The sequence below is a fragment of the Ctenopharyngodon idella genome, chromosome 8 (genome assembly GCF_019924925.1).
Source record: "Ctenopharyngodon idella isolate HZGC_01 chromosome 8, HZGC01, whole genome shotgun sequence".
NCBI classification, from domain to species: Eukaryota; Metazoa; Chordata; class Actinopteri; order Cypriniformes; family Xenocyprididae; genus Ctenopharyngodon; species Ctenopharyngodon idella.
The window spans coordinates 17,346,564-17,373,194 of record NC_067227.1 but is presented as its reverse complement, the minus strand read 5'-3'; the positions used below and the strand labels follow the sequence as shown (position 1 = coordinate 17,373,194).

General features: G+C 37.1%; 1 protein-coding gene across 1 annotated transcript; it reads right to left on the bottom strand.

Annotated features, from left to right (window-relative positions):
• Nucleotides 1-86: 86 nt before the first annotated feature.
• Nucleotides 87-26,230, bottom strand: cacna1sb (calcium channel, voltage-dependent, L type, alpha 1S subunit, b). Its single transcript, XM_051903834.1, has 45 exons — nt 25,764-26,230; nt 24,332-24,437; nt 21,949-22,088; nt 21,624-21,757; nt 21,389-21,541; nt 21,011-21,216; nt 19,944-20,047; nt 19,455-19,594; nt 19,262-19,346; nt 19,020-19,180; nt 18,646-18,871; nt 18,227-18,434; nt 18,029-18,149; nt 16,436-16,550; nt 15,995-16,091; nt 15,753-15,822; nt 15,277-15,409; nt 15,014-15,143; nt 14,867-14,926; nt 14,677-14,783; nt 13,649-13,736; nt 13,334-13,441; nt 13,193-13,245; nt 12,963-13,109; nt 12,652-12,853; nt 12,235-12,393; nt 10,601-10,711; nt 10,429-10,512; nt 9,868-9,915; nt 9,424-9,450; nt 9,168-9,293; nt 8,306-8,371; nt 8,099-8,190; nt 7,761-7,920; nt 7,499-7,626; nt 7,284-7,380; nt 6,728-6,830; nt 6,553-6,654; nt 6,340-6,467; nt 6,034-6,156; nt 5,719-5,942; nt 5,556-5,641; nt 4,605-4,690; nt 4,426-4,512; nt 87-4,340 (listed from the first exon to the last, which is right to left on the bottom strand). The coding sequence occupies exons 1-45, from the start codon at nt 25,961-25,963 to the stop codon at nt 4,110-4,112; spliced, it is 5,562 nt and encodes a 1,853-aa protein (XP_051759794.1). The 5' UTR covers nt 25,964-26,230; the 3' UTR covers nt 87-4,109.
• Nucleotides 26,231-26,631: the final 401 nt, after the last annotated feature.

The window sequence follows — 26,631 nt, the reverse complement described above, 5'->3', positions numbered from 1 at the left end:
GCTCAATAACAGGGTGATAGTGCAGTTATATTATGATGATTAAAGCTGTTCAGTGAAATAAAAAACAGTGAAATAATTTCTCTGCATTCATTTGAGAAACAGTGAATATAGTTTATTTAAATGTTACCATTACCTCCAAATGGTTTGAACATTTTTCAGATTATGAATCTAAATGGCTTAGAGAGCCTTTTCCCATTTCCAAAGGAAAAAAAGTGAACAATGTTTCTCCCGTTTATAAAATTGCACTTTTAACCTCATTACATATTCATTTGAAAGACACACGGCCTGAGGTGGAAAGAGAAAATGTGTGCATCTGCACAATGCAAATACATCAACAACAAAAAAATATTGTACTGTGCAATTAAATATAAAAACATGTTCTGAACAGAAATGACAAATTAAACCTTGTACAAGAGAAAATACAGCTTCAATTTGTGGCAACACATTCTTCTGTTTTTCAAGTTCAACTATACTTCAAAAAGATGCAACGTTGCAACAGTGTAGTCAGCTGTTTAGAAGATTTAAAAATGTACATTGTTTCTCAGTGAAAAACTTTTCTAGAGCAAGTGTTTTTCATTATTATTTTAGTCAAGTATCTGCACTGTATTTGTGATGTGCATGCTTTACATGCTTTGATTAGTGGAAAATCAGTGTTATTTGTAGTTAGTTACTTTTAAAAGTAATGCATTACAATATTCTGTTACACCCTAAAAAAGTAACTTTTTCTGGAAAGTAATGCGTTACTTTTGCCTTACTTTTTCTCACCTTGGCTGGGCTTGTTTGTTTTTTAATAACAAAAAAGTTCTATTTTTTGCAAATGTAAAGGCCCTTTCACACCAGAAGTGAAATGAAAAGGCTTCAATCTGAAGGAAATGCAAATTCACGTCTGTACAGTAGAGGGCGCAGCTCAAACAAACCTTTCAGCTGTGCTGCCATTCTGGATGAGTATGAGGTCTCTGCGGAACAAAAGTGGGCGTTTCTGTATTTGTGGGTGTTTTCAAACTGGTGGGTGTTTATATATCATGCAATGAAAATGATCCGCTCTCAAAAACGCCTCTCTGTTTATGGCCTCGCCCATCAATCATTAAAGGGATAGTTCACCCAAAAATGAAAAAAGTGATCTGCTTACCCCCAGGGCATCCAAGATGTAGGTGACTTTGTTTCTTCAGTAGAACACAAATGATGATAAGACATGAAATGATCGGTTTGTGCGAGAACGAACAGTATTTAAAAAAATACTGTTTTGTGTCTTAGGACATCAATGTGTCGTCACGAGCCGCAGGGTTTAATTTGGATTTGTTTGAGCATAGTTTTTTTTTATTCTCATAGATGGTGTTACCGTTTCAATGCATTATACGACTGACAGACCGCAACGGTTGGAGTTAAAAATCATCATTTGTGTTCTACTGAAGAAACAAAGTCACCTACATCTTGGATGCCCTGTGGGTAAGCAGATAAACATCAAATTTTCATTTTTGGGTGAACTATCCCTTTAATGTCCTGTAGAGACCTGTACTTGTTCTGGATAGCAGAAAAATAGGACACAGGAGACAAAAGTTCAACACTTGCATCAGCAATAAAAAATTAAACACATGTGATAAAAGCTGTTTTTGCTTATTAGTATGGTTGAAGTGAGTCATTGAAGGTCAGCAGCGAAGACATTTAATAAAGTGAGATTAAATACATAAGTATATTTGCATTATTGCAGGTTTGCGTAATATTCTGAGATTGCATTTCACTGTTTTTATTCATTTTGAGAAATACTGAGTCTGTTTTTGTGCAAGTGAGATTAGTAAATGCATGTTCACATTTAGAGTAGAACTACAATAATCATCGTTTACACAGCGCACACAACGCCTCTGCAGTTTGCACCTTACCCACATTGAGTGTAGAAAATGACAGATAAAAGGAAGCAGCACGTGTCAGCATCTACACCTAATGTCCCCAGAAAACTCCTTTAGCCTACTGAAAAATCTTTTCTAAGGGTACGTTTACACGACAAAAACTGAAAAGTTTTTCCTTTGCGTTTTCGGCATTGACTACAAAGTTGTAAAAAAAACGATCCCTGTTGACACGGATCCGGTAAAAAGATTAAAAACGCAGCCCAGTAAATGGCGAGGTCACTTTGTAAAGATAAACTATGCGCCTGTATGCTGAAAACGCATACAATAACGTTATCGTTTTCAAAAACTTGCACTTTTGAAACCCGTTTTCAGGCCCCCAAAATGCCATTGTCGTGTAAATGAATGGCCAAAACGCATAAAAAGTTTTCAGTTTTTATTTGAAAACAATAGGGACTTTAAGCAACAGCTGTTGATGGAACGGCAACAGCGACCGGAAGTAAACTGTCAACTGCCGTAGCTAAAGAACGCAAAAATCGCTAAGCAACAACAAAGAGGACGGCGTGGATCATTTAATCATTTGACATAGTAAATAATACATTACATATAAATAAAAGCAAGAGAATGGTTGCTTTTGGCATTAAATGACATACAGATACAACTAAAATACCACATAACCATAGAACATACGTATGTACCGTATTATCGACTACGGCAAATCGGCTATTCTCCCGTAGTAGACGGTTACAGTAGAACGCCAAGAAGTAGCAGTTAACTTTGCGCATGCGCAACAGAACGCCAGAATGCCGTTGCCGTTGTATCAGCAGCTGCTGCTTAAAGTCTCTAATGTTGTGTAAACGCAAACGTCTATACACTGTACCTGTGTATAGTGCACGACACTAAAACAAAAAAACAAAAAAGCAGTTGTTCTCACAGGGACACAGTTCAATCCAGCCTGCGTCACATACTGATCCCATTCTTTCTCTTTTCTTCCAACGTCATACACTATACAACAAACATACAAGCCATTAAAGCAACACTGTTACTTTTTTGTGTAAATGTATATAATGAGCAAGTACATCATGAATCCATTTTCCAAACCGTGTTTTTGTCTTATCCTGAATCACTACGGTGCACCTATAATAAGTGTTTATATCATATTTGGACTATTCAAGACTGGTCGGGTCGGCACTGCTGCGGAGTAGCACAGTACCTGCTTGACTAGTCATAGACATAAACAGAGAGAAGTAGCTCCGGCTACAATGTTCTTCCGCAAGACGCATGCAGTTCTGTTTATCAACCGCTAGAGCGCCAAAAGTTCCACTATGTTGCTTTAAATGAAATGTAAAAATAAAAATCCAGAAAAAAAATTATGAGCACTGAGGAAGATTCTTTTGAAGAATGTAAAGGCTCATATGAAATATATGAACATGCATTTCGATTTGCAGGTAAAAACTTTTAATTTTACCAGACAAGTCCTAATGTACCTTCTTGTCTCATTTGTAAGTCATTTTGGATAAAAGCATCTGCTAAGTGAGTAAATGTAAAAACACAAATGAAGTGCTTTGCATATTGTGCTTGCCACAGAGCACAGGCATGCAAACACTTCCCATTTAAATTAAAAGAAAGGGAAAAAAAAAAGAGAAAAGAATCAAATTTCTTTTTAGGACCAATATGTTTCATGTATACAGTCTGTTATTCTAAAATCCACCTTAAACATTTTCCTGTAAACAAGAAGCCAAGATTTAGAACCCCGTCCAGTGTAATAACAAATAATAACTAAATACAAAAAAAAAAAAAAAATCAGTAATTTCTTAAATAATGTGTGTCCTATGAATGTAACTTAACAGTGAGCAGTCAACTGTTTTAGTGTTACAAATATGTGCAGTTTAAACCACAAGCACATGTGACAAACAAAAGAAAAGACTTGCCTTTGTGTCTCTGTGTCAACGGATTACAGCATTTTCAGGCATTTGTCTGTATTATGCAAGTCACTCAACAGTAAATGTTCACAGAACAGAAGTGTGAACACTTTTATTGAGGATGTTTGGTTTCATTCACCAAAAAACAAACAAGTCCTGAATCAGAGTAGCCAGCTGAAATAAAAATCACCAGACTTTGTATGGCAGACTACAGATTTGTTAAAGTACCCTTCAAAACAAACAGCATTACCTGTTCATAAACTGTGAGGCAAGTGATTTTGTACAATGGCAGAGGATTCAGGCTGATGACGTCTCATGAATTTGTTGAATGTCTCTCAGTATGTATCTACACTGCACTAGTGTCTTCATTGGGTTTGGCTGGCTTGGTGCCGGGTGGAACTGGGATGGGACGCCGTTTACGTTTTGTTACCTTGCCGCTCTGCCCGTTTACAATACCCTGAGCCATGCCCTCCATATCTGCCACACCAATATTTATGGCTTCTGCCAACTCCTTCCTAGTCACAGATACAAACTGTGGATCATCAGCCAAAGAATCTAGACCACCATCTCTCAGTGCCTGAGGATTAATGAAAAATACAGCTTAATAGTCTTTCCTGAGAAGGTCTATAATGAATGTACTGTACATTAAATGTGTAGTTTACCTGCTGAATGAGTTTGTCGGTGGCTGGTGAAGCTTCTGTTGCTGCTCTCTGGTTCTTTGATGCTCCATATGAGGGATTATATGGGAACTGAAAGAGTCACACACACAAACATAGGTGTCAGGAATATCAAAAAGTCACTGTAACTTGTTCAGCTCAGGATATGTGACATTTGTCCACACCTGTGTGATATCGGTTCTCACGGTGAAATCTGACAGCCGTCTGTCATCAACACTTGAGGCTCCGCCCACATACAAACTGGAGTCTCCTATTGGTTCCACAGGAAATAATGTTATGTATACAATAAAATGTGAAGATTACTGTCAATATAATGATTATCAATGCAATTTCTTCATGGTATGATGATTATAATAGGCTTGATAGATTATAATATATTTTTAATGTTAAAGTTTGGGTCAAAATTTTTTAATGTTTAGAAGGAAGTCTCTTATGCTCAACTAGATTGTATTTATTCAATCAAAATACAGTAAAAACCGGAATATTGTGAAATAATAATATAAACTTCTTTCTATTGTAATACATTTTAAAATGTCATTTATACATGTGATGCCAAAGCTAAATTTTCAGCATCATTACTCCAGTCTTTAGTGTCACATGACCCTTCATAAATTATTCTAATACACTGATTTACTGCTCAAGAAACATTTATTATTATAATCAATGTTGAAAACAGTTGTGCTGCTTAATATTTTTGGTACAGTAGAATCTTTCTATTAAGGATTCTTTAATTAAGTTCAAAAGAACAGCATTTATTTGATATAGAAATATTTCATTATAAATGTCTTTAATGTTACTTTTGATCAATGTAATGTGTCCTTGCTTAATAAAAGTATTAATTTATTTTTAAAAAAAATTGTACTGACCCCAAACTTTTGAATGGTAGTGTATATGGAGGCATTTGTTATACTGCCTTTAATTAATAACATTTAATAAACAAATAAACAAGAAAATAAAACAGCACTTTTAATGTACTACTGTAAAACAAATGACTGTATCATTACAGTCAGTAATGAGAATCATTAGGGTATAAAATATAGTTGATTATCCTGACAATAATATCACAATAAAAAAAAACAAATTATAATTGTTTCTTTTTTTCTTCGATCACCTACTGTTTTCACTTATGTCCTCGTATGAATAGTTTCTGGTTGCAGCAGTTGACAGTGACTCACTCTCAAAAGTACACCTGGATGATATACTGAAAAACATCAGATGAGCATCATGACCATTACAGATACACATTAAGTGCACTTTTCTTTATAGTTATCCACTCACTCTTTAATAAATTTGGCATTGTTATTGGTGTTGGTTGTTGTTGGCATGTTATCAGGGAAGAACACAGTGTTCGGGAGGAAGACGGAGTCTGGAGGGGATTCTACATCCTCTAGTCGAGTCTCCGCAAACTGCAGTGGCCTCTGGCTGGTCATCTGTGTGGATAGGGGGCTGTTGGGCTCAGAGGAGAAGGGGTCTGCATTGAGTCCAAAGAGACCTCCTGTCCGCTGCATAGATAGAGACACAGAGGCTGTAAGTCCAGATGGATGTCTATATCTACATTTATCTACTTCCTTAAGAAGATGCTTTACTGCAGACCCTGTAGATGCCCTCCTCTCCGCCCTCCATGGCACGCTCCATCTCATCCTCAGCGATCAGATCACCTGAGATGGCCCTGTGCAGTTCAGGTGCTGCCTCCTCCTCGATGCTGCGTAGACCTGCCTGCAAAACCAGAGGAGCACATGTACAGGGTAGGAGGGCAAAGCAAATAGTAGTTTTTATCATTTGAAACCTAGCAAATTTCTTTTAGTCAAGTATTTTCCTTGAAAAATGTCATTTTTTCTATCTTTAAAATAAATGCCACTTGGTTTGATATTTACTGCAGGCATGTATCATAAAGTGCACCTTAATCTCATCAGTGTTCTTCTTGGTGGGCCTGTAACCGTAGTATTCCTCCTGCCGCTTCATAAACTTGCGGAAATGTTCCTGAATCAGGAAGGTGGCATAGAACTTTCCAACGGTGACTTCGTCCTCTACAGCCAATAAAATCACATTGTAGTCAGATGTGGACTGTTGTTGAAAAACTTAATTAAACATGAATGACTTCAATGACTTCACCTCCAATGGGCGGAATGACCTGGTCCAACAACTTCATACTGGTCCGTTTCCAAATCGACTTAATGATGGCTCTCAGCTCCTCATTGGCCTGCTCAAAGTTTCCTACCAGAATTATGTAAATTAAATATTATGTTGAGAAATTGACTGCTAATTAAATATGATTTCAGTTACACACCTTCAGTTTTGATTTTCAAAGCTGTTCTGACCAGTGCGAAGAGAGTGGCGTTGAAGGTCACTGTGCCGTCGCTGTTCAGCGGCATGTTCATGGAAATCAGGCGCTGAGGTGGAAGTTCAAGATACAGTTTTGAAATACATGTAGAAATACACTTCAAATCAAAAGACTGGAGTCAGTAAGACTTTTAAAATTCAAATTAGCACTAGTATTTATAGTTTTATAGTATATAGTATTTAAAGTTTTTATAGTATTTATTATTTATAATAATAAATGTTTCTTCAAATCAGCATATTAGAATGATTTCTGAAGGATCATGTCATGTGACACTGAAGACTGGAGTAATGGCTGCTAAAAAAAATCAGCTTTGCCTTCACAGGAATAAATTGCATTTTAATATATATTCAAATTATTTTAAATTGTAATAATATTTCATATTAAATGCTGTCTTGCTGAGATTAAGAGAACATTAAAAACATTTTAAAATCTTCCTAACCCCAAACTTCTGAATGGTAGTGTACTTTGAACAAAACTAAAAATGAAATGCCAATTGTCTTACCTTACATGCTGAGCGGTGGGGACAAAATTTACCAAAACCCAATGGTGGTTGGATCCGCCGCAGGAGAGTGACTACATCGAGATGTTTGATTCGTCCCCTTTATAAGGACAGAAGACAATGTATTCATAAATTTTATAAAATGTTGACAACATCCAAAGCACAAAGCTACAGGATAAGACGTTATTTGCATTGGAGCCTCATGTGATTTCACTCACGTTGCTTCAGGGTCATACTCCGCCCAGATCTTTTTGAACTCATCCAGGTGATGCGGGCCAAGGATTGACCAGTCATGAGTGAGGTAGTCAAAATTGTCCATGATGACAGCCACAAACAAATTGATAACCTATTAAGGAAGAGAATAATTTCAACAATACTTCTGAGTTGATTTCCATGTAAAAACTAATCTCTGCTAAACATCAATAAAATCAAAATGCATTTGAACTTTCTTGAGAAACAAGAGCCTCATTATTTGCTTACCAAAAATGCACACAGCATGTAAAAGCTGAGGAAGTAGAAGACAGAAATGCTGGAGCCGCAGGTATACTCCTCTCCAGGGCCGTAGTCTGATTTGGGGTCACAGAGCTTCCCATACATAGAGGCTAACATGATTTTAGGCCACTGCTCTCCAGTGGCAACACTGTGAACCCACACATTGATCAGTTAGCTGATTATTCAACAACAACAAAAATGCTATTTTATCTTCTCAGAGTTGCACTACTGTATATGAATTCTTAAGCTGAGATTGCATTAAATGGTTTGCAAAGAATGACTTGTATTAGAGAACAAACAAGCAAAAAAGTACATGGTTGACTTACCGAAACAATACCAAAACAGCTTGGGGGAAAGTTTGGAAGTTGTTGTTGCGGTTAATCTCTGTACCATCAACCAGGGATATTTTACCAAACATCTATAAAGAGAAGGAGAAAGAGAGAGGAAGAATGAGAATTGGAGAAAAGAATATAACAAGGAGAGAAAAATAGGACATTTAAACAACTGAGGGAAACCAGATAAGTTAAGCTCACCTGCATCCCTATGACAGCATAGATGAAGAAGAGCATGACAATGAGAAGAGCCACATGAGGCAATGCCTGCAGGAGGAACACAACATCATATACTGTAAGATACATTCAGTTAAAGCTAAAGCAAGGTTTACTTTTCATAAAACCTTTCCATAATTTTTGAAAGAAGTCTCTTATGCTCATCATGACTCCATTTCAATCACGACAACTCTCTGAAGATTTTTGGTGGAATAGATCTGCTTCGCTGCTGCTGTTGATTATTGCTGCTGCTACAGAGAAAGTACAGGAACTTGCTACTGCCAATACATACACCAATACGCTGCTTTGAGTATGTAAGACATACTGCTGCTGCACAGATAGCATATATCAATTACCCATAGCAGATCTATACAGGTGGAGCTGGGGAAGGTGGAGGGTTTTTGACGAACTCTGAAAGTGCACTGCAACTACTATAGTGAATGATAACCAGCCATTTAAATGTTGACCAACAAGCTCATTGGCTGCAGATGCAACATGAACCAATCAGCTTGTGCCAAGTAGTTAATGCTGTAAATATCATCAGCTTGCGTTAAGGACCCATTAGCCTGTACCATCTAGAGTTTCATGGGAGAACTAGGCATTTATTTGATCAAACACAGTAAAACACAGTACTCAGGACTCTTTGGTGATTAGAAAGTTTGAAAGAACAACATTTATTGGAAATAGAGATCTATTGTAACATTATAAATGTCTTTAATATCACTTTTGAACAATTTAATGCATCCCTTCCTGAATATAAGTTAATTTCTTTAAAAAAAAATCTTGGCCCCAAACATTTTCATTTTCTTTGATAGCTAGATGTTGTTTTGTAATTCTCTTGTCTCACCTGGAAGGACTTAATAAAGGTCCAAAGAAGGTTCCTGATCCCCTCTGAGCGATTGAGTAGTTTAATGAGACGCAGCACACGGAACAGTCGGAAGAATGTGATGGAAACTCTGACATTTTCTGCATCCTATAACAGAGTAAGATTATGAGAGAAATATATTAAAGCCACATAACAAACAAAATAATTATTAAAAACTATAATTTTAAACATTTGAAAAAGTGTTTAAAAAGAAAACAAACCAGGAGAATGTACTTACAGCAATTGCCTGCATTGGATTCACTTCCTGAAAATCAAATAGTTTCTTTTCATTACTTTCATCAGTCATGAAACATAAGTCTTTATACTTGTGAATATATAATATAATATAAAGCCAAAATACATTAGTCACATTAGCAACACCATAATGTGGTATCATGCATAGTAGATATTTGTGAATATTTAAGCTTTTAAATAAAATGCAGTCAAGACACAGACTTTACCTAAATCAATTATATAATGAATAATGAATTAATACCAATTTAAATCAGACCATTTAGGCAAGAGACTGAGACAAAACAAAAATGAACTTTTGAAAGTTTTTTCTTTTTTCATTAGTAAGAATCTGTTGATTGAGCCAACAAGGTCAAGATTATTAATGGCTATCTAACACATTCAGTGTGTGTTTTCACAGCAGTCCCATGCAGATCAGAATGATATTTACAGCACAACCATGTAGACACCAGATTCCTCCGCTGGTCTCCAGAGCAGCCTGAGGGGAACAAAGGATGAAAGGTGTGAATGTAGTGCATGAGAGAAACAGCAATGCATCTTGGGAATCAGAGGCAAACATCAACATAACATCACAATTATGGATCACACTTCCAAAACAAGTGGTTATTTATATAGACAATAAAAAGTGCATCAAATCACTCTCGAGGATGTGCAGCAGTGTGTATTAAGCAGCTGTGAGGGATGGAAAGAGGATGGTTCATTAAAACAAGTGAAATGAATCATGAAAATAAGCCCATCAATGGCCACTGATGAGTGAAGTTGGTTGGATGATAAGAAAATTGAGCTGTGCTAATGAAATTGGTACCTCCTGAGCACTAATGCTGATATTGACTGCTTGCTGTGGTCTGTGCTTCATGTATCGCTAAATACGGGTTTAAAATACAAGCCATTGTTGGTCGCCATTTGAAATGCTTTAGCTTTTGTAGAGACATTTACAAAACATATAAATCACTGTGACAATATTTTTACATAATTGCGCTGACATACTCACATCAACCTCACTGAGGACCACGTCAACGATACTACCGACCACGATGACGAAATCAAACACATTCCAAGGGTCTCCAAAGTAACCCTGTATGAAGACACACAAAATACCAACAATGTCATAAAACAGAGCACAGCTTTTTATTCACAGTTTCATACTGAGGAAACATGAGTACCTTTGCTTTGAATGCAATGAGTTTGACAATCATCTCGCCAGTGAACAGGACAGTGAAGATGAGGTTAAGAGTGTCAGAGAGTTTGGTTATATGATCAGACTGGTTGCAGTGCTAGAGAAACAAGAGGTAAACAAAGCAGACATTTTCTAAATGTATTTGGACTGTATTATTATATATTATACAGACTGAACATTGTTCTGACCGGCATACTGACTGAATGGGTTTAAAGGAACACTTTTTTTGAAAATAGGCTCATTTTCCAACTCCCCTAGAGTTAAACAGTTGAGTTTTACCATTTTCGAATCCATTCAGCCGATCTCTGGATTTGGCAGTACCACTTTTAGCATAGCTTAGCATAGTTCATTGAATCTGATTAGACCGTTAGCATCTCGCTCAAAAATGACCAAAGTGTTTCGATATTTTTCCTATTTAAAACATGACTCTTCTGTAGTTACATCGTGTACTAAGACCGACGGAAAATGAAAAGTTGCGATTTTCTAGGCCGATATGGCTAGGAACTATACTCTCATTCCGGCGTAATAATCAAGGAACTTTGCTGTCGTACCATGTGTGCAGCAGGCGCAATGATATTACGCAGCGTCAGTGACCCCCTGCTTGCACAGGGAGCGTGCCTTGCAACCTTGGAGACATTTGTGAGAGACGCTGTGCAATATCATTGCGCAGAAAATCACAACTTTTCATTTTCCGTCGGTCTTAGTACACGATGTAACTACAGAAGAGTCAAGTTTTAAATAGGACAAATATCGAAACTCTTTGGTCATTTTTGAGTGAGATGCTAACGGTCTAATCAGATTCAATGAACTATGCTAAGCTATGCTAAAAGTGGTACCGCCAGACCCGGAGATCAGCTGAATGGATTCGAAAACGGTAAAACTCAACTGTTTAACTCTAGGGGAGTGGGAAAATGAGCCTGTTTTCAAAAAAAGTGGAGTGTTCCTTTAAGCTTTATTTTATTGGGTTATTAAATGATAAGGGTTTTTAATTATCAATTTAAAGCCAATACAATTCGAACTTAAAGATATATTACATGCAGCAATAAAATTACATAATATTTAATAAAATATCAATTTGGAAAAGTGATTTGATAATAAAATAAATCTTAATTAAACATGATAAAAATAATTGTGTATAAGTACATAAACAAAGCCTTGCTAACTGACCAAAAAGGAACACTTATAACTCCATGCCAATAATTAAAAAATGTCAAATATTGATTGAATTACACTAATGTTCAAAAGTTTGGGAAGTTTAGGAAGTCTCTTACGCTTATCATGGCTATATTTGTTTGATCAAAAATACAGTAAATTCATATGGTTAAATATTATTAATTTAAAATAACTCTTTTCTATTATAGTATATTTTAAATTTGTAATTTATTCTTGTGATGGCTACGCTGAATTTTCAGCATCATTACTCCAGTCTTCAGTGTCACATGATCCTTCATAAATCATTCTAATATGCTGATTTGGTTCTCAAAAAACATTTATTATTATTATCATTAATGTGGAAAACAGTTGTATCTTAAAAAAAAAAAAATCGAACTGACCCCAAACTTTGAACAGTAGTGTATATCATTAGTTGTAAATAAATGTAACTCCTATTTAATTGCTTACCTGCATTCCAAGACACAGTGTGTTGAGCATGATGAGAAAGAACATGAGATACTCAAAGTAGCAGGAGGTCACGAAGTACCACACACGGTACTGGTGTGGGTTCTTTGGGATGTAGCATTTGAGCGGTCGTGCTTTCAGTGCATACTGTACACATTGACGCTGGTGAGGGGCAAGACAGCAAGAGAAGATGATTGTGAAATCACCAAAACACAGTGAGCCCTGTTGCATGGACATCATAAACCTGATAGATAATGTACAGTATTTACAATAAAAGTGGAGTTAAAGGAAAAACAGGTATATAAAATGCAAATGTATACTGTAAATAAGATATTTTGTTTAACTTTTTGTCATTCAATATACTGGATCAAACACCATGTGAATAAGAACATGAGAGAGCAACCATCTCATGCTGGTTACCTGGTTTTTGTCCAGCTCGCAGTTCTTGTACTCCTGCTCTCCTTGTTTTTGGAAAGTGACAATGACGAAGCCCACAAAGATGTTCATCATGAAGAAGGCAATGATGATGATGTAGATGACAAAGAATATGGAGATACCCACACGATTATTGTACAAAGGGCCCATGTCCACTTGATCTGAGTCTATGGCCCTATAAAGGATCCTGTTGAAGGTGAGTGAAGGAAGGTTACTGACAGATAACAATATTTTGAGTGTAACTTAAATTATGGTCACATGAAAATACTAATAGGATGAGATTGTCACACACTCACTCTGGCCAGCCCTCAAATGTGGAAATGGTAAAGAGAGCCAGCATGCCGTTCAGCACATTGTCAAAGTTGAAGTCGCTGTTGACCCACTGGCGCTGATGGACCTCCGTGTCGTGAAGAGAGTTTTGCACATGCTTTAAAAATGTTCCTCTAAGAACAACCAAAAGCAAGATCCATGTTTTAGATACTTTTCAGCAAAGGAAATTCAAAGAAATGTGGCTAAAAATACTCACCGACACTCTTCTGCTGTCTTTTGCAAGGGGTCCGTACAATAGAACAATTTCCCCTGAATAAAGTTAATACATTTAGCATACATCAACTTTCTTCTATTTCAAAACGCAGTGTTTTATAGCACAATATGGTGGTTGTCTCACCTTGAAGAGTTGCACTCCTATGCAGGCGAACATGAAGTCCAAGAGCATGGTGACCAAGACGATATTACCGATGGTCTTTATGGCCACAAACATACACTGGACCACGTGCTGGAGGGGGAAATTAGAGTACATTTAGTGCCTATTATGTATCATGCTTGTAAGATTGCTTAAGTACTAAAGCAACCATTTAATATAAGCCTTTAAAAAGTCCTCAATATAGTTTTGATGGCAGTTATCTATAGATAAAAACACAGACAAATGCCACATCACAAATCAAAGCAGATTTTTTAGTTAGGATGCTGAACACATACACACCTTTAACCCTTTGGCTCGGTTGATGGCCCTTAGAGGTCTTAGTACCCTCAACACCCTGAGAATCTTCACCACTGAGATGGTACTAGACCTGCAATCCAATAATGCAGTCCAATTATTGGTCTTGACTGTATATTACTTAAAAAGACTAACTAAACATATTTCATTAATTTGTTTATTAAAATAATACTAACAAAATTCACAGTAAGTTGCTTTATGTGTTTGATTCACTAAAAAGAAATGGCTTATATGAGTCAAATTATTCAGGAATCCATTAGACTACACTGGTCATGCTGAATGGATTTGATTGGCTAAAAAGAATCAAGTCATTTGTTTGGGAATCATTTTGACTACATTGGTCATGCTATGTGTTTTTGATTCACTAAAAAAAAAAACATTAATAAGAGTCATTTATTCTAGAATTATTTGAACTACATTGGTCGCACTATGTATTTCTGAATCATTAAAAAGGACAGCCTCATACGAGTCATTCATTCCAGAATCATTTGGACTATATTGGTCGCGCCATATGTTTTGGCTCGGAAATTGAACGACACAAGGTCATGCTGTATGTTTCTGATTCATTAAAAAGAACTGGGTCATAAGATTCATTTGTTAAGGAATCGGAATACACAGGTCACACTGTATGTATTTGATTCACCAAATAGAACTGGATCATAAGAGTCATTTATTGACAAATTTGATTACGCTGTTCGTACCGTACATCTCACACTGTAGATTCATTAGTAGTGTTGCTAAATGATGAAACAGCCACTAAATAGTAGTGCAGGAAATGCTGTCTGTGTTCATTAGTGTAAGAATGCATGTGTGTGAATGGTTAACTGATTTTTATTTTATTATTATTATTTGACAGGCTGTCTTTGTAGTTTATATTCAATATTAATAATATTCCTTGTTTGAAACAAAAAATGTCTTTGTCAAAGCAATATAATAATAGCTGCTTTATCCAACAGAGATTGGGGGTGATGTATACTAACAACTGAAACAGCATAAAATATTATTGAACTTACTCCATGCCCATGGACAAGAGGGAAACACCCACAACAATGAGATCTAGAATGTTGAAGGAGTTTCGGCAGAAAGAGCCAGTGTGCAGGAACGCTCCATAAACCGTCATCTAAAATTACACAGGTCAATGCTGAATTAAATGTCAGCCAAACCACAAATCTGAAAGTTAAATAAAGTTGACAAGCATGTTACCTTCAGCACAATCTCAATGGTGAAGACAGTCGTGAAGACAATGTCGGCATAAGCCAAAACCTGTGGGATGAATGAATGAACGCAGATTTTTATGAACGGATAACTGAAAGTTCAGTCAAAGCAATACAGTAGTCAAAGATTTGGTACCTTGTTTCGGAATGAATGGGGGTCGATGGGGTCTTCAGCAGCCAGGGAGATACTGCTGAGGAGGATGAAGAGGAGGATGATGTTGGTGAAGGAGGTGTGGTTGATGATCCTGTGGCAAATCTTCCGGAACCTTTCAACAGAGAGCATCAGTTACTAACCACTGACTGACTGGGGCCATTTGTTAGGCACAATTCAAGTATAGTCCTAAATTTAATTACTTCTGTGGTCTACATGGTATTAAAAAACAGGGCATAAAGTCTCACTTGTTCTGTGGGCCAAAGATGAAAAAGGAGCTGGCCTCGGGCATAGGCACCACTGTCTCCTTGAGCTGCAGGTCGGCCATGGGTCTGGGCCTGGGGCTGATTGGGATCTCTGGTTCCTCTTCCTCATCATCACCTGAGCAGGAGCGAAGGATTACAGCTCAGTCAACTCAAAAAACATCACATGCATTCAAAGATCTTTGTGTATATTTGTGATCTACTAAGATTTATTTTGATTAGCATTAATGCTGTACAGTTCATTTAATTTAGCGCAGCTCAAGAACCACATGAAAATAGCCAGCAGTGTGGTTTGAAATGTGCTCCATAAATGAGCTTGGAGGCTGGAGCTAATAATACATTTTACTTATAATAGATCAGCTATCTTTGAACTTCATCCTTTACATGTTTAAAGATGTAGTGTGCGGTCTGAGCCAGCATTTTATAAAGTGCAGAGCCCTCAGATGTTATTTAAACCTTACCTGGAAAGTCTGCAGGAGGGAAGGGGTCCTTCACTTCATTAACATTTGATTCAAACTCATCTATCTTGAGCTGGAGACAAACACATGATGAAACACATGATGAATTTCATGCAGCCGAATGAAGACCCAATGTGCTGTTGCATTTTGGATAATCTTGACAGTGCTAGCTAGAAGGCCAACTAGTAAAGCACTGCAGTAAGTTTATCTAAAATAAGCGATGTTCTGAGCAGTGTCGAACATACCTTGGCTGTGGTGGGCATTCCCTCAGCTTTTGACCTGGACTCCATCAGTCTCTTAGCCAGCAGGGCCTTCTCTTCCTCACTCTTCTCTGGCAATGTTCTTAGTAATATTGTGAAATATTATTACAATTTAAAATAACTGTAAAATGTTATTTGTTCCTGTGATGGCAAATTTTCAGCATCATTACTTCAGTCTTCAATGTCACATGATCCTTCAGAAATCATTCTAATATGCTGATTTGGAATTTAAACATTTATTTGAAATTGAAATCTTTTATAACATTATAATTATCTTTGCTGTCACTTTTGGTCAATTTAATGCATCCTTGCTAAATAAAAGTATTAATTTCTTTAAAGAAAAAAAGAAAAAAAAAAAAAACAAGCTTACTGAACTTAACCTTTTGAACAGTGGTTTATGTATAAATACAGTAGATTTTTTCTTACCTCATGAGTTTCCTCCGGGCTTTCTCCTCTGCTTTCTCTTTTTGTGCTGCTGTCAGACTCTCAGCCTCGGCTAGATTGTCCACAGCGATGGCCAAGAACACATTCAAGAGAACGACTGATCAATAGCTTGCTAAGGAAAATCCCAAACACCTTTATCACAACAATATAACATTATAGGATCTGAAACACTTCCCACTTAGCAGCAGACAATGTTGGGTGTAACGCGTTACTAAGTAACTGTACTGTAATTAAATTACTTATCCACTGAAAAAGTAAAGGGATTACTGTTTAATTACAGTTACTTATGATGTACTTGCGTTACATACTGTAAATTAGTTAAACAGTTCTATATCAATCAATATTGAATTTAAAATATAAGTTTGTCGTCTAAAGGTAAAAGTGAACGCTGCCTCTTTAAAATCGTTCACAACTTCACACCAATTTGCTGCGTAGTCGCTGTCTGAAGATGTCGGCAGAAGCGAGTGGCTGTTTTGCAGAATGGAAATATTCCAACTACTTCACTTTTTTGACACAGGTAGGCAAGAACATTACAGTAAAATGTAAGCTATGTCCTAGGGAGAAAAAACTACTTCGCGCGCTCTCTGAGAGACGGTCTTCAGTCAGTGCGCTCTCAACCAAAGCGCAGACATACAGCCTCCTCTCGCAAATGTCAGATTTTCGTGGCTTATTACACATAAACGTTCAAATACACACGCAGTTATGTCAAAATGCCCGTCTTGGCGTATATTCGCGTTGGTTATGTGAATGTGAACAGCATGTGTAACAGCATATTGTCTCCGTCCATTAGGGTCTTAGTGACAGCAGCCTTTAAAACATGCTACTGTCTACTATTGGCTGTCTGTATTATAAATGATAATCAAACAACAAAAGAAAAGCTTTAATAAGGATTCATCTATATTTAATTTTTACAGTTATGACTATGCGGAGTTATTTCATATTTGATTATTAAATTTCTGTGGTATTTGTACTTAGCCTACTACTATTTGACCTACCTGAAAAAATATATAGCATTGTTTTATTTGAATCTTTATATATTTTTACCATAGTATCAACTTTGGTATCGAGTATTGTGCACTTTTGGTGGTATCGGTACTGACTACTAGATATTGTGACATCCAAAGAAAATTAAGTAGCCTAATAGTATGTTTTAATAAAGCTAAAATGTTTTAAAAAGCTATAAAAGGCTAAACTATTCCATGTTTGACTCATATTTAAATTATTAAAAGGGTTTCCTTTCTATTGTCTATCCGGTCAAGGTTTATAGAGATTTTAAAAAATAAATAGTAATGAGTTGAATTACTTATTGAGTAATTAAATTACTTTTCAGACAGAGTAATTAGAAAAGTATTTTAAATACAACATTGATGATGTAATTAGTAATTAGTAATTTTTTTTTGAAGTAACTTACCCAACACTGGCAGCAGAAACATTGGCAAATGTACATTTTATATTAAGTGCTTTGCTGTATTCTTTTAAAAAAACAATACTGCATTCCCATTTACCCTCTCCAATGATTTCTGACAAATGTACACCAGGGACATGAAAATAACGACATATGCTTCAAAAGGATACAGTTTCCACAGAAATATAGAATTATGAAGTATATGCTGACAAGAATTCCTGGGGATTGAGGTCCACCGTGAGCCATGATTCCATTGAACATGATCGTGTCCCACTCCTCTCCAGTCAGGACCTGAAAACAAAGGCCAACCTCACATAAACAGCTTCCATAATCAGAGCACAATGTCAATAAAATAGCAGTCAGAGTACCTGGAACACACTGATTAGGGCCTGTGGGAAATTGTCAAAGTTACTGCGCTGAACCACTCTGTCAGGGAAGTTGAATTTCCCACCAAACACCTGCATACCCAGGAGAGCGAAGATGACGATGAAGAGGAAGAGGAGCAGGAGCAGGGAGGCGATGGATTTCACTGAGTTTAGAAGTGATGCCACTAAGTTATTAAGTGATGTCCAGTACCTAAAGACCAATGAGAGGAAATAGCAATATTGGAGGAGGAAACTGGTATTTTGTGTATGGGAGGTCATTTATTGTAGAAAAAAATATTAATAATAATAATAATAAGTTTGAACAAGTTACAACTTAAATTGCATAAATATTATTATTCGGAAACTTAACTTAAAGTTTAAGATTGTTTTCAATTACCATAGGTTTTAAAAAGTGAACATACTTTGTGAGCTTGAATAAGCGTAGGAGTCGTATGCATCTCATCACAGAGATCCCCAGTGGTGTCATGATGCCTGACACGACCAGGAAGATCTCCAGTAGTCCAATCGTGACCACGAAGCAGTCAAATCGGTTGAAGATGGACATAAAGTAGGCTCTCAGACCAAATGCATACATCTTCATAACCATCTCAATCGTGAAACAGACGAGCAGGATCATATTGGCAGTGTCTGCAAACAGGACCAAAACTCATCAACATCTTAGACTTGGTGGGCATTATATTCCCCAAAATATATATGAAGTTATTGAATGATTATACTTTATAGATTCCTTACAACAACCAACAAACTAAATAGGAGTTAGTAATGTATTGCAGACCTTGAAAACTTGTTAACCCCTCAGTCTGGTTATGATGCTCCGTCGCAATGACCAGAGTGTTGAGTAACACAACAAGGAGAACCCACCAGTAGAAGAATTTAGATTTCACCCAGGCATGACACTTCCTACGTAAAACGATGTTCCAGCGGCGTGCAAGGCGGCTGTTGATTTCAAAATGAGAACATTATTTCGGTCTTCAGTTGAATCATGATGAATACTTTTGTTTTCGATTGCATACTCACTAGAAATAGACCACCTTGTTGATCCCCTCCATCTTGTATAAACTATCTGTCTCTGAATCAGTGTCCTTTCTAAGAAGAAGAAGTGCTGGAGAGTAAATCAAAGTAGTAAGAAACTTTGATGATGCTGTTCTTGCGCTCTTTAACAAATATACACTTATAGATAGATAGATAGATAGATAGATAGCACCATTACCCTCAGAATCTCCATCCATAACTTCAGCATGAGTGATCCATTCCATATAACCTTTCAGATCCTCATCCATTTGTTGTCGCTCTCGTAGCTTTTGGTACTCTCCTCGTGACCGTGACTTCTCCCTCTCCTTAGTAAACTCCCTGTAGAAAGGAAAAACTCATTTCAGTTAGGCCACTTAGCCATGTAGTTGAATTTGCTGAAATGGCTGCATGGTCATGTGATATTCGTGTATGTGTCTCTCAAGTAACTTAGATGAGCCATTTTGATTGAACATATCTGTGTCCCACAAACCATTTTAGTGAACTCATTCAGCCAGGTTTCATGTTCATTAGCCACTGAGTGTATTTGGATGAAATAATAATAATAATAATAATAATAAAAAAATGTATCCTACAATTGTATTTAAGTTCATCTCCAACTTCCTAAATTGATGACTGAACTGAAATTTGAGCAGCTAGTATCAAAACTGTTCATTAAAAGAGCTAATACCCGCTCAGTACTCCAAGGACGAGGTTGAGGATGAAGAAGGAGCCCAGCAGTATTAGAGTCAGGAAGTAGATCCACGGCCAGTCATTCCCCATGGCATCATTAATCTGAAAGATCAAATATCACAATATTTGATTCTGACAAAATGAGATATGGATATAGTGCTCGTTTTTAAAGTTGTGTTTTATGTAGTTTAGTAATTATAAATAATAGTAAATCGCGTTCCAGACAGACTTGTGCATTAGTGGTGCTGATTTTTTAATGACTCCTTTTCCTTTTGATCTTTACAGCAGTAGGTGGTGGCGACAAGTGACTGTTTTTATGAGTGAGTAATGAACCGATTCTCTGATTCGTTCAGAGATGAAACTGTATTTTGTGTATTTCTTGGATATGTGCCAAGGTTAAGTGGTCTTTCACACAGAACGCTTTATTGCGTTAAAATGATGAACCCAGGGCAGTGGAATGAAAAAATCAACGTCTAGACTAAAGACACATTTTTGCCGCTTTCTATAACGCCGTGTGATGCGCGAGATGCTGCAAAAATGCAAGGAAAAAAAACGTAAGATGCTCAGAACGAAAATAAAAGCTGCAGGGTCTCGAGACCCATTTTAGAAGTTGAACCTCTTTTTAACTCGACAAGGCATCCTAAAAATGCGACTGAAAAAGCAGTTAGAGGCAGCACAACCGTCAAAGTCGTTAACAAACATGTTTACTAACAGCCGTTCTGTGCGAAATAGCCACAATTCTGCTTTGACTTCGCTTGGAACTATTTCGGCGGCGGAGCAAAAATGGACAAAATAACTGGAAATATATTTTATCTAAACTGTACTCAATGTTAATTTCTTGTGTACTTGTGTGTTGTATAAAACCAAATATCAAAACCTAATGTTGCTCTAAATATCAGCATAATTTATAGGCTACTATACTGATTGATATATAGTAGCCTATCAATAATAATTTAACATCAGCATAGAGTAGTTTTATTATTGCCTCATAAAAATAAATGAATGATTGTCCTCTGGTCTCTCGACAAGATAATAAAGAGGACTATTATGCCCATAAGTAATTACCCAGTAGAGCACATCAGTCCAGCTCTCCATTGTGATACACTGAAAGACTGTGAGCATAGAAAAGCCAAAGTTGTCAAAATGGGTGATGCCAAAGTTGGGACCAGGCCAACCTGCCCGACATTCAGTGCCATTGATGGTGCAGCGGCGCCCGTGTCCAGCCTGAGCACAGGGTGATGGCTTCTCATTCTCCCTGATGGCAATGATGTCTGAAACAGAGGTTGAAAGCTTATAACAAACAGTATTGGTATTGCTTTGTCAATTCCTTATCATTAGAATAAAGTATTTTCTTTTACATATCCAAAACTTGTTTTCAATTATGAGATTCACTTTAATATATGTTTAAAGATCAGTTATCAGTCTCCAAATAAAAAGACTCACTAGTTCCCTGGTAGTAACATGTCTTGTGCATTTTACATTTGAACAGCTCCAAACCCATAATGGCATAAATGGTGACCATGAAGAAGACTAGTAATGCAATGTGGAAGAGGGGCAACATGGACTTCAGAATAGAGCTCATCACCACCTGCAGGCCTGGATGACAACAAATACACTTTTAACGCGCCACCTTTTTGCCAAAGACATTATATTCAAATTTTTTTCAGAAAAGTCTTACTGGGAACTCCTGAGACGAGCCGCAGTGGTCGCAAGACTCGAAACGCTCTAAGAGCCTTCATGTCAAACCCGCCTCCCTTCTCTTTGGGAACTCCTGCTATTGTGTTGATGGTGTCCACAATAAGTGTGAAGAGCCTGCAGAAGCAGTTTAAAAGGACTATTACTTAGAGAATATAAAACACAATAAAAATAAAAGGCAGATTATATTGTATGGATTATTAATATGTCACAAACTCTACAAAAGGTTCAGGACAGTTTTGAGAATAAATTTCAGCTATCAGTTGTGTGTGTTTTGTGACTTCTGGACATTCTGAATGTCATCTTACCCCATGAACACAATAACAAAGTCTAATATGTTCCAACAATTTCGTAAATAGGCTCCTTCATGGAACAGGAGCCCATACGCTACTATCTTTAGGAAGCACTCCAGAGTGAAAATGATCAGGAAGATGTACTCCAGACTCTCCTACAAGGAAACAAACAGTGTTAAAGGAGGGATTTGACAACACTGGGTTTGGTCAATAAAAACTAAATCTGTCTAAAGATCTGTTTAAACTGTAATTTTAATGTACTGCAATCAAATAAAATGCACTCAGAAGTGTCTCTGCATATTAAAGTTAACATGAAACCAAAATTGACAGTTATTTACCGTTTTTTTATAGAATATACCAGTGTTTAATATGAATGATTATCTGTGCACATCATTATTTTGTAATATTCATGTGCCCTCTTAATCTTTAATCAAAATAACTTCCCCTCTCTTTTCTTCTGTTCTCTGATGATGTGTTTACTGGCACGAGGGTGGGACAACCTCTCACTCACATGACATCACAGTAATGGCAAACCACAACCATCCATCCATCCATCCAATCAAATCACGATAAAGAAACCCTACATCTTGTTCACAAAACCATTCACTCGTATACTTCCGTTTCATGCCAACTTTAAGCTTTTACTCTTAGCTATCTCTGCATATTAAGATGGATTGGACGTATTTTAAAGGGGACCTATAATGCCCCTTTTACAAGATGTAAGTCTCTGGTCAGGTGTCCCCAGAATGTGTCTATAAGGTTTCAGCTCAAAATACTCCACAGATCATTTATTATAGCGTGTAAAATTTGCCCCAATTTGGGTGTGAGCAAAAACACGCCATTTTTGTGTGTCCCTTTAAATGCAAATGAGCTGCTTCTCTCAGCTGCTTTCCAAAAGAGGGCGGAGCTTTAACATTTTGCGCTTTGGTTGTTCAACAACAACAACAAAGCTGGAGAATCTCATGCAGCCAAATTGATGATTGTCAGTAACTGTGTCAAACCAGACACTGATGGAGAGACTCAGGAAGACGTTACAACTTATAGAATGCATCTGGACGTTTCTGAATGGTTAGTGGATAAATTTATGTACTTGCTGTGGAGTTGATTCAACTCATCGACTACCATTTTCTGAAGAAAATTCATAGATGTTTTGTTGTTTCCACATGCTAAAATGACTTTATATCTCAGAAAGGGTTTTAGCAGCTTTAACTCACTGTCAACTACCTCGCATGGATGATTCATTCAAAAAAACAAATGCAAAGTGGCACTAAAACCCAAAACTTTACATTTTTCCAAACCAAACAACCTTCCTCAGATGTGCAGTGAGGATCTAATCTGTATGTTTACACAGCACACTGCCTCTCATTCTACACTAACAGGCCATATCCAACTAATTCTGACCATGTCTACTGAGATCCACTCTCAGCTCCTCTTTCATGACTTAGTATCCAAGGAATGGATGACCCACACCAGCTTAAATCACTGTAACCCCAGGGGAGTAAATAAGTGAGTCGGGCTCAGATTTGTGTCATCTGAAATGTAATAGCACCCTGTGTTCTGAGACAGGAGAATATGACTGCACACGCTAGTGGAAAGAGTGTGTGACCTACATACCGCCAATGAGGCTTGAGACATGAAATAAGCTTGTGTAAAGAGGATTTATCATTATTTTTAAGTATTCTTAAACATAGGAAAATAGTTTTGGCGATTTAGGTCAACAACAGCAATGTTCTGTGGCCACATGGGGTAAATGATTTCATTATCTTGCAAGTCTTGGACCCTCAGTGTGTGACAGAACAGTCACGTCAATAGAATCTATATTCATTTCCTCATTAGATGCGTCAGGAAAATCCCCTCCTATGATTTGGGTGTATTTTTAAACACTACACTGGTACCTTTGGACATGCACATCTCAAACCAAAGACTAAATATAAAACATACGACACAAAACAGCACCTGCTAGTATGGTGTATTTTTAAGTTAGTAAAACATGTTCTAAATTGCATTCTAGGTAGGCCTATATTAACTTATAATTTTATTTAACTTAATTTAGCTTATTTATGTAAATCACACATTGGCTATTAATCCAAAGGAATTCAGTGCAAATGCCAACTGTGAGAAAACATTAGCGCACATGTATCGGTTTCAAAACGCTGAACAAGCAAAGATCTGAACAACACTTTGTATTAGATATGGAAATTTCTCAGATTCTCTGGCAACACACCATGAGGCATCTGAAACATATCTATCCTTTTAATTGTGCTATCTATCATTTAGTATTTGCAAAATGGGTTGATGTATTACTGCAAATTACTTTGTAGTAAAATTGTAGTAATCAGAGATTATTCGTTTAACCTGTATGTTCTCTTATGATACATGTAATTTAAGAACATCTCACCAATGTTAAGTTAGTGTTGTTGGTGTCCTCTTCAGGCATGGGGAGAAACACAGCCAGAGCTATGCAGTTAGCAAAGATAGTTAGCAGGATAATGATCTCAAAGGGTCTGATGGTGTCTGCTCAGGAAAACATTGGGCAAACATGGCACAAACTACCACTGAAAAATCGAGGTAAATTAGATTTAACCATAAATTAACAGTTGGCCAGTGCCAAATACAAGTTTTAAAATCAAAGAGAGGGATATTGGAAAGTTATTTGGTCAGTAACTAAATTATAATCAATGACACACTGACAAAATGTCTAGAGAAGACGATTTTACATCAGAATAAACATTTACTAGGACAGAATATATAATATAATAAATAGTTTCATGGCTAGTAAGAAGTATTTCTAAATTTCCTCAATTCTCTTGGCTTCAGAATTACTTAGTAATCATCTATTATTGCTGAGTTTAAACTGTACAATACATGTAGCCTGTGTGCATTTCTGCCACTAGGGGGTGGAATCAGAATTTCCCTGCCAGCTCAGCACCATGTGATCCCACACAACAGCTGTACACAGCCAGAATATTATTATACTGTATAAATACACGTAGGCAAGTAGCTCCAAAATTACACCTCCTATTCATACTTCCATTTATATGCCTCTTACTTTATGAACTAATCAGGAACAAAAAAAGAAAGTTTTCGGTTCATAAAGCAAATATTTAATGTATATTGCTGCTTTGTCTCCAATGGCGTTTTAAATGAGGAAGTAAAGAAGCCGCTTCCTACTTTTTTTCTGAATTGCAGCACAGTCGATTCTTGTTCTTGTCGGGAATTTAGGAACTTAGAGTTATGAAAGGGACTTACAGCATTCGTACAAATATCTTTATGTGTATTTAATCATATTTGCATGTACAAAATTGCCAATCTAATAGCTAAAAACACTATGAAGCCATGTTAAAACGAACAAAACTGTAAATTGGGACAATTAACACTAGTTTAAAGTCTTATTAATAGTGTTTTGCGGAGCTGTAAATAGTCTGGGGTTCATCCTTATCATCTTCCAAGTAAAAGCCTGAATCAACTTCCAATTGACCGTGGTGAGTCCGACACATAACAAAAGCTTAACACCTTCAGTTCACAACTGAGAGATTTCAGCACCTTGAGAGATACTAAACCTGGGGATTACTCTTTTATTTTCTCCACCTCGCAGATCAAGATATATTTCATGGAGCAATTATCTCGCTATGGTTTTGTTGAAGATGAGTAAGACAGACAAAGCCATGTTTGTGTACTTTTTTGGCATGCATGCTAAACCATCTCTCTGGGGCCTTTCTAAAACATGCCTATCTCAGCATACGATTCAATATCCTAACTAGATGAACATCAAACCACAGTCCAAAGCTATAAAAAGGGAACAACTAAAATCAAGTTAGTTTGAAGGATACTTCCATTCCACAATGTTGATGCAGGTCTTGCGGAAAGGGTTTTTGAGCGTGAAGAAGAACAAGGAACGTGGAGGTCGAGGGTTTCCTCCAGTGGCCTGCAATTTCTTCAGCTTCTCCCTCTGCTTTCTCTTCAGTTCTTCTTCATTCATGATGAACGAGGCCAAAGCTGCCACACCACCGCCACCACCACCTGACTCCATTTTGAATCTCCCAAATGTAAAACCTTCCTATTTCCACAAAAAAGAATGGAACTTCACCCAAAAACCTGAAATGAGATTCCTAGTTTAGCAAATCCTTGATCTCCTTAAGTCCAGGTCAGATCTTCAGTATGGTCCTAAGCTTCATCCACCATCTCGCCCTCTCTGAGGAAGGCAGTCTACCTTCTTGGCCCTGGCCCTTGCTGCAAACCTACACCAGACAAGGAGGCATCAGAGGGGCAGGGAGCATTTAGGCGCAGCTGGCCCCTTCTGAGGGATATATATAGACGGGCAGTCAGTGTCCATTCTTGGGGGTGCAGAGGCAGGTGGAGGAGGGGAAGGGCGGCCATGGGGTGCTGCATGCAGATGAAGAAACCAAGAACAGAATGATTCCGTAAGAGAAATTCAGCTGCTTTAACAAGAGATGAAACAAGACATTGAAAAGAAAGAACTAGGAAGAACAGAATACATAAAGTGGTACTGAAGTATGCCAGGCTTATTTACCAAGTGATTTACTGTATGAAACAGCAGATAGGGTGTTGGTGGTTTCCAACTAAATATATCTCACAACTGCATTTTAGCATCAAACTTTGAGTTACACTCAATGTGGCAATAGCAGGACTCTCCAAACATCAATTCTAACTCTTTGTGAACTTGCTTAAGAAAAAAAG

Bases quoted from the DNA above. Each gene is read 5' to 3' on its own strand.
- cacna1sb (XM_051903834.1), bottom strand. From the start codon at position 25,963: ATGGAGTCAGGTGGTGGTGGCGGTGGTGTGGCAGCTTTGGCCTCGTTC. The intron at 16,092-16,435 runs GTAAGAAAAAAT...AATATTACTAAG, and splicing joins GCCCGGAGGAAACTCATGAG to AACATTGCCAGAGAAGAGTG. The intron at 8,191-8,305 runs GTGAGCTTAACT...TTCTCTTTATAG, and splicing joins ATGCTGTCATAGGGATGCAG to ATGTTTGGTAAAATATCCCT.